The sequence below is a fragment of the Cariama cristata genome, unplaced genomic scaffold (assembly GCF_000690535.1).
Source record: "Cariama cristata isolate BGI_N322 unplaced genomic scaffold, ASM69053v1 scaffold21654, whole genome shotgun sequence".
Classification (NCBI taxonomy): Eukaryota; Metazoa; Chordata; class Aves; order Cariamiformes; family Cariamidae; genus Cariama; species Cariama cristata.
Window position 1 is genome coordinate 2,807 of NW_009612609.1, and position 8,708 is coordinate 11,514.

At 47.7% G+C, this 8,708-nt stretch overlaps 1 protein-coding gene across 1 annotated transcript; it reads right to left on the reverse strand.

Annotated features, from left to right (window-relative positions):
- Positions 1-3,965: 3,965 nt before the first annotated feature.
- LOC104160568 (poliovirus receptor homolog) lies at positions 3,966-7,733 on the reverse strand (the record flags this gene model as incomplete). Its single annotated transcript, XM_009698722.1, is given in 8 exon segments — positions 3,966-4,032; positions 4,034-4,045; positions 4,076-4,087; positions 4,089-4,202; positions 4,754-4,874; positions 5,395-5,460; positions 6,501-6,843; positions 7,730-7,733. Coding segments are annotated over 8 exon segments (739 nt in total), but the record flags the coding sequence as incomplete, so codon positions are not given.
- Positions 7,734-8,708: the final 975 nt, after the last annotated feature.

Consider the following 8,708-nt stretch of genomic DNA (forward strand, 5'->3'; position numbering starts at 1 on the left):
AGGACCCGGCTCAGCTCAGCAATCTCTGCTGAGTTTTGCAAACTTCTTTATACGTCACCTTCTCTGGAGCCGGTGGTGGCCAAGCTGACACCAACACTCTGGCATGACAAAGCCTTTGAAGTTAGTGAGAAAGAGAGTAAGTAGAGACCTCTTGTCTTAAAATCTAGAGAGTTCTTTGTTCTTCTTTTATTTCTTCACTTTCACTACACCTGCATGCTGAAATCTGAAATTCCTTCTATCACAAATGAGGTCTGTTCTTTATTCTTTTCTCTGCCTTCTGGGTGGACACATTCTGCTGTTAATATTTTTCTTCATTCTTCCCTTGATTTCTGGGCTAATGACCTCGTTTAAGTAGAACCGTTTGAGCCAGTAACCAGTGAAACTTGTACATATTTAAGGAAAATAATATGATACAGCTGATGCAAGTTGCCATTATTTAACAGGGAAATTAAAAAAAAGCCTTAGAGGATGACTGGAGTCAGTGACACAGATTTCAGTAAAACCAAGCCCACTAAGGTTTACATGGCATGTTGCCTGCTGGAGGCTTACATCAGAACTGTTAAGCTCTGCTCATTCAACTCCCTTCTGGCTCTGCTCATATAAATTAGTATATCCCCCTCAGTCATCATATTCGAGCAATGTTCCTTCAACTCAGGAATGCTCAAATAAGTCTACTAGGAGGTCCAGCCTGGTCCAGAGGATCTGCCACCAGCTGTCATTTTGCTAGTGATTCAACCACATGACTGTAGACAAACCACATCTTTTCTCTTTCTCAAACTTACTTCTATAAAACAAGCAAGTGGTAAATGATTTACGGTTTGAGATCCTGGCAATTTCTCCAGCACAAACTGAACCGCATTTCCCAGCAAAGAAAGTTAACCATGTGGGTGGGGATAAAAGCACAGAAAAGTTCTGGGGTCTCTTTACGTGGCAAGAAAGGGCTGGATAAGTTTTGCATTTTGCTTTGCTTTCCACTTCTAGAATAGCTGTGTAAAATGGAAGACATCTGAATTTAAACTTTCCTGTGAAAGGTTTGGTATTAGATGGACTTAACAGGAGTGGGGGTTGTTGGGCATCATGCAGCTGTGCATCTTTGGTACATCTAAGATGTCCGTGCCTAAGCTCACATTCTCTTCCCATCTCTCATTTCCCAGTGAAACCTGTTGGTCTTTTTTTGTTGTTGATGATGGTCGATGTCTCTCTCGCTGATCTTCCTTTACGTGCCTTTTCTCTGCATGGAGGCCGAGCATCCTGGCAGCTGGGGCCGGTGGATATCACCGGTTGTGCGGACCCTCTCAGAAGCGTGCTGCATGTTACACAGACTAACAAATATACTTGCACCCCAGACAGCGCAAATCCTGGTTTCCTAGGGATGAGTAACTGAGAGAAAATCAAGCTGGTAGTCAGAAGAGAAGGATATTTCATAAAAGAAAGGTGAGACAATCATTACATTTTTTAATATTTATTTCTGCCATCCCACAGAGTCTCCTTCAGCTCTTGGGACAGACACACTAAAAAGAAAGCAAGTTTGGGCATGTTGTGTGGGTCTTGTTAGTGAGGCTGGCTTTGGCACAGCTTCGGTCTCAGATTTTTGTATTGTTTTGCTTCTAAAACTGGTAATGTTTTTCCTTCTGAAAAGAAACAACACAATTACTAGGATTGAAAGAAACAATTAATTCCGTCTCATCAGAAAGAATCAAAGAGCACTTCTAAACCCCTACTTGAAGATGTCCTGGTAAAGATCCACTACTGGACTATTTCAAAAAACCTTCAAGTGAGATGTTCTGGAAAAATTGAGACTTTTTCTGCCTATTTGTTTTCTGAGTCCTTGGCATGCATTTCACCATATTTTCATTTTTCCGTCTCAATCGCCAAAGCTAATTTTTTAATTTTAGAAAAATTATATTTTTGCACTAAGGATAAAGCATGTACTCACTGCCAGAAGTACATAGAGGAGGCCATTCCTCTCCCCCTCCTTCAGCAGGGTAAAAAAAGCTGGAGTACCACTGGTCACTAGCTCACAGCGCCGAGCCCTCACATTTCTCTTTACAGTTTCCATGTCCTGGGAAAAAGTTATGTTTGAAAAGCAGTGGTTAAACTCACTCACCTCTTCCTTTGTTGTTGTGTTTATACACATTTATTGATGGCTCACAATCATAGCCACAATTGAAGATCACATATGTGTCCATGACTACTATGGAAAAAAACACAAATAATTTCTCTGAAGAAAAAAACCCACAAATTAATGGGCACTTAATCTCAGAAAACTCTCATTCAAGGAATGCCAAGTTGTAGCTCACCATTGTCACCTACACGCGTGTGGCATGACAAACTTCAAGGCACGCTGAATCAGCACATGGTTTTCAGAACGCAGGGAACAGTTGTCCTTCAAATGCTGAGCAACTCTTGATTAAAACATCACTCCAGCGCAACTTCTAAAGATCCCCTGGCCAAGAAGCCTGAGGTTGTTTTTTAAAGGTCTGTTGACCAAGAAGCCCAGCTGCAGAAGATCCAGCTCTCTCAGGAGGCAACCTTGGGCAGAACTTGTCAGAGGGATTTGAGCAGCCTAGATGCCTTCCCAGATGCTACCAAATGCGTACCATTCCCACTTCTCCCCTAGCACACCTTCTTTTATCCATCACAGGCCAGCCTGGCAGCTTGGAGAACAGACTTGGGAACACTCCCACATTTCCTTCCGTGGTCCTTTGCAACAGCTCTTTCTGTAGGAGAGCAAGGCAGGACTGAAGCCAAATGCCCAGTTCTTTCTGTCAGTCCCTTTCAATACCTTCTCTTCCAGCGACCACGGTTCAGTGTCCACCACAGAACAACCCTCATAAAGTCATTTTGTCATGTTGCTCCTAAACGTCTTTGGATACAGTGGTTGTAGTTTCTTGATACCTGGGGTAGGGTTGCTGGATACCAAAAGACTAATTGAAAGGCCAAAGAGCTAAAAATAGCACTCGCGAGTTACTATTTTAATGGAAGACTCACTGGAGGCTTTTTTAACTTTCGTTCGTGATCTCTCCCACTAGAGGGTACTCCGCTATTATAAAAACAAGTGCTCTGCGCTGGGACTACACCGTGACACAAGCTGTTAGCAGAGCCCTTGCAAATACACGGGAAGGACATTCCTACCACACCTTGTGTAACGATACAGAGAGCTGGAGGGGAAGCTTTCCAGCTCGAGCCCTTCAAAACATAACTTTTTTCGAAATACCAATCTTGAAACAGTTCCGTGGGACTTGCTGCATCTGCAGCACAGATCCTCCCACCTGATTACTTGTGAAACATCAAAGGGCATCCTGGGACACCTCACCTACTCACTGGCTTGATCCTTGCTGGTGCTCACAGGCTCACCGGCGCTCGGTGCAGGTGCTGCACCAGGGACAAGACAGGCTCCGGCCCTGGTCCCTGCTGGTGGTTGGCACTTGGGTTCTCTCACTCAGATCTCCCCACTGGCCCATGGTCCTGGCCCAGCTGCTGGCACCAGGCCCCCATACACACCGACTAGGGACTCTCGCACCCAGGAAAAGAGTTAGAAATGGAGTTTAATAAGAAGACAGGACAGATCATGTTGACCAGGCACTGAGCATGCCCAGAGAAATGTACTGACCAGCCTCCTGCGTATGTGCGACCAGACCCTTTTAATCCCTTTATCCCTCCGTTTTCCCCAGGCTTTTTCATCCCCAAGTCCCTTTGATTCCTCTTTTTCTCACCTTTAGTTCCCCCCCTAAGCATCCCATAACAAGTCCCATGCAATCCCAAAATGCTCCTTCCGTGCATCCCATCAGGTGTCCATACCCCTTTAGGCAGTGACCCCCCCCCAGTTCGAGAGGTGCTCCAGTGACGGCTCCTCTGGATGGGTTTCACACCCAGACCCTGAGGCTGAGGATCTCCTTGGACATCCCTGAGAGAGGCCTGGGCAAGGTGCCCCTTCCTCTGAATCCTTAGTTTGGGCTCCCCACCTGCCCTTGGATCCCTGTGCTCCTCTGGGCTTGTGGAGATGGACGTTCAGTGGGCTGATGTCTGTCCTTCCTGTGCTGGGCTGGGGAGCAGCCGGGGTGGGGTGTTATTTGGACTCCCCCACCTGCTGTTGCCTCTCTGTCCTCCTCCACGGGTGTGCAGCCGAGCTCCTTGACACCTAACCCAACAAATCTCCTCTCAAACACGCCTTGGACGCTGCTGTTCAGGTCCTCTGCTTCCTCTGAAAACAAGCGCCTGCAATTTTTTTTCTCTCTCGGGTTTCTCTTCAGATGTTGTAGCCTTTTGTGAAGTGAGGAAGTTGGTGCCTGCTCCTGCAAAAGACTCGGCACAGTGATGTGGTAACCATGACAAAGCTCTACGTTATCTGTCAGAGAGAACTGACGAGAAGACAAGAGGGCTCCCGTTCACAGCACAGGACTAGCAAGAGCTTGCAAGGAAAACAGGGAACCTGTGGGAGGTCAGAGGAAAGTGGCTAGGGGGGGTGACTCCCAGTTGTGGCCACTTACAGACATCCCATCTGCTCTCCTGGGCATTTACAGTACCAGGGCATTTACATATCCACACCCCAGACCTTCCCTGGCACTGGCAGAGGTTAGATGGGGCATGTATGGTGTCATCTACCAAGTGTGGCTGTCACATGCAGCAAAGACATGGCAGCAGGAGCGGACCCAAGCTCTTGATGAAAGGGTTTTGTCACTTTTCTGGTAAATGTTGCCAAGGCTTTTGAAGGATGTGAATAATTACTGGAAGCCTTGGGCATTTGCATTACCTCGTTTTGAGAAACGACGTGCTGTTCCTTCGGCGTGTGCAGGCTCACGGCTTTCTCGCTTAGGTCTTGGTGTACACCTTCCTCCTTTGCAGGTGTTCTGGATGTATTACATCTCTTCAGTCTGACAAAAAAACCCAATATTAACTAGTCACATAATGCTTAGAAATCTCCTGGCATTTAGAGTGAATCTTGCTATATTAAAGGTGCTATTACTACCTGGATAAGTTTCCAGGGCAGGTATATAAAAACACCAACAGGAAACAGGAAAGCAAATTGCAGGATGAGCAGAGGTAAGCCATGTCATTTGCAAAAGAACGGAAATTATTCTTACTTTTTCCCTTTTCTGTTGATTAGTCTCATGACACAATATATCAAGATTGCGAAGAACACCACAGTTATTAAGACCGGTACGATGATCATGCTCTTCTGAACACCTACAAAAAGAAACCGGTAAAGTCACACAGAACATAGAGGGATGTCAACATGTTTCTCATGTCCTCCTCCAGAGATTGGGACTGAAGTGAAGCATCAGTCTGTGCTCATTTATTCTTTGAGGAAGAGAAAGGAACAGTGTAACAATGTAACACTGTGGTAGGTAAGGAATTATTTTATTTTTCAAATAAATGCCGATAATGTCTCACATTTCCCTGGGATTGGGGGAACCAAAACCCAGCGTTTTCACTCCTGACCTATTTGTGTTTCTCTTTCTGTATGGAGAAGTTTTATCACGAGGAAAGTCTCCCAGCCTTCCCAACACATACCCTCCTGCAAGATCTTCCATGTGAAATGTTGTTCCCCAGCATTCGCCAGCCAGGGGCCTGCTCTGCTGGTACCCTCCAGCTCTGGATACTGCTGGAGAGCTGATCACATCTGCTCTGCATCAGTGATTATGTAGAAATACAAACATACAGAGACTTGTATACATATGAACACACAACTCCATATATTTCTTAGAGATATAGATATATATGCACACGCCCACTACACAATCACAAAGGCACCACAGCGAGGAGTCTTCTGGTTGGTTTCAAATCATGAAATCTTCATCTAACATGAGGTCTGAACTCCCAGAAAAACGTCTAGTGAGACCTATGTAAGTACAAGCTGCACTCCCACTATTGCATATCTTTTCCTACGCGCTCCCCACTACATGCTGCACCTCTCCATACAAATGCAGCCTACCTTTCCTTTCTTTTTCCAGGTTAACTACCTTCGTTTTCCTTCCCTGTGGGTGGTCAATCAGGCAGACCAAGGCACGGAGGTGGTTGGCAGAGAAGGTAAGTCTGTTTGCCACCGTTACTGTTCCATTTGTGTTTTGGATGTGGTGTATTTCAGAGGACTCATCCAGGTCTCTGTCAGCCAGCCAGCTGATTTTGGGGGCTGGCTTTCCTGTTGCTGAGCAAACTGCAGTGAGGAGACCCTCGGTGGGCAGGTGGGAATCATATTCCACTGTTAGCTCAGAAATAGCTGGGAGCAAAAAGAGAAGGTACTTTTTAGACTCCGTGGTGAGTTTACGGTGAAAGCTGGACGAGTCACATCTCTGTACAGGGGTTCTTATCTGAAAGCATCTTCTGGCTTATTTACCTTCACCTTCTCTGAGGAAAGGTGTGGCAATTCTAGAGACTATCCACCAAGGAGATGCTGCTGCATGGAAAGTCTCCATGCTGTGGAGGTGATAACGCCCTGCGTCCTGACTACATCAGACCTGTGCAGAGCACCAGAAAGTAAGAAAGTGTTAGTGAAAGACTTACTTTGGATGTTGAGGCATATGTCTCCCGTGAAAGACCCATGAGGGAACACGTTGAAAATGCATCTGTAATAGGACTCATCCTCAAATGTGAGATTTTGGAGTGTGATAGCTGAGGCGTTCAGGGTTGCTCTAGTGAAACGCACCTTCTTCTGAAACGGCCCTATCAGCCTCAGCCCATGGTTTGAGCTGTACGTGGCTATGTTCTGGAAGGAAGACCCATTTCTCTTCTGCCAGGTAACTTGCAAAACATCTATCGAGAGCGAGAAGTTGCAATAGAAATTCACCTCTCCACCGAGGGCTGCTGCAATAACCCGATCATATTTCACAATTGCCCCCAAACCTAGGAACAAAGCAAACCCCAAAATCAGAGCAAGAAGAAAAGCAATTCACTCAAGGAAGGCTGTAGTGCCTTGAAGCATCCAGTCGCAGTGTTCCCATCTTGCAGAGCACTGGAGCAAGGAACTCCATCACGAGGCCATGTGGCATACTGGGAGACCTCAGACACCTTGGTCGCATGGGTGGCCGTCACGCCGTTAGCCTATGCTATACATTTCCCGTGGCGAGGAGGAAGGCAACATGGGAACGGAGGGCAGGCAGGCTTCTGAGCAAGCGAACTCGAGCCCTGAGATTGATCATCTGCCTGCTTATTCCCAGTGCATTACTTTTAGCTCCCCTTTGTCCCCAGGAGCTCAGAGGTGTCCTCTACAGACCTGGCACACAGCAACCATCCAGCAAAAGCAGCTTTTGCTCCCGAGAACATCCCCATTCCCAAAAGCATCCTTGCTCCCCTCTTGCCGGCACCTGCAGGTGGGCGTGCAGGGGGAAGGCAGAGCAGCCCAGGGTACCCCGAAGCGGGGAGCCAACACAAAGGCCTACAGAGGGATATCTCCCTGCCCCAGCCTCTTCCAACAGAAGTGTACACTGTCTAGACACGTGCATTGGAAATGTAATACTGCTCCATCCCTTGTGCTGAGGAGCTTAGCGACACTTCCAAAGAAAGGGAATACATGGGCTGAACATACAGCTTGAGTGCAAAGACAAACTGCCCTGTGCTCTGACCTGCATTTCCCAATTTTGCTGCTGACCAACCCCCAGATTACTAGCTACTATTCCAGTTACCAATTTGTATTTTTCAGTCAGGATGGCATCTGGCTCTCTCTGCTTGCCAAGAAAGACTGGTACTGCTCCAGAGTTAAACTTCTGCAGGGAAAGGACACTCCACTCACCCATCGTTGGCTCCTCCAGCTGGCAGCATCCACAGAGCAGCAGCAGGCAGATTTCAGCCCAGTAAAACAGGGCAAAAAGTATCGTGGGACAGAGCAATTGCCCGGGAAAGCTTCCTCCCTTTCCCCACATCCCTCAAAGGGCGGCTGGTGCACCCAAAGGGACGGTTGCAAATTTTGCGCCTTTTTTCAAAATACTCCTCGGAGGGTTATCAGCAGAGCTGTGGTGGAGGGGAGTGGCAAGCCAGCCTAGTCAATCATTAATTGCAGCAAACTGACAGTGGATTATCAGCATGAACTTTGTGCCCCACCAACTGCACTCGTTACCACAGCTGGAAATAAACAGCTGCCCCCTCTCCCCTCCCAACAACAAATCTTGGTGTTGCCCCTTGTCAGCCCCATGCTGCTGAGCTCCGCTACGAGTGCCATCAGAAGGACTTGCACCTCGCAAGGTGGAAGTGTGAGATCTTCCCGGTAAGCATGGGTGATGGCTGGTGGAGAGGGAAGAAACGAGGGGCCACAGCCCCCGGCAGCCCCCGCTGCCTTTTTCTTTGGCAGGGAAGGGAGGTGCTGCATGTGGATCACCATCTCCGCGGCTTGCTGATCCCAGGCTGCTCGGGGAGGTTGCTTTCCTCCCCCGGACCTGGCACAGAGGATTCACAAACAAGAACAGAAGATGTTTCCCCACCGAGAGGGCAGTGTGGAGACACCTGCAGACACCACTGTTCTGCCCCAACCCTCAAGCAACCCAAACCCACAAATTGGATTACAAAAGGAGTCTCTACAGAGAGCGGGTTTGGCCGAAGTCTCCCCACCCTAAATACATTTGCATCTCATCGGATTCCAGAAAGGGGAAGTCAGGGGTGCGACAGTGCTCCTGGGCTCAGGGCTGAGGTCTTATGCCCAAGGGTTTCGCTGTAAAACCACACAGCACAGCTCCTGGCCACATGGTAATCCAGTGGTGAGATTAAGCACCATGTGA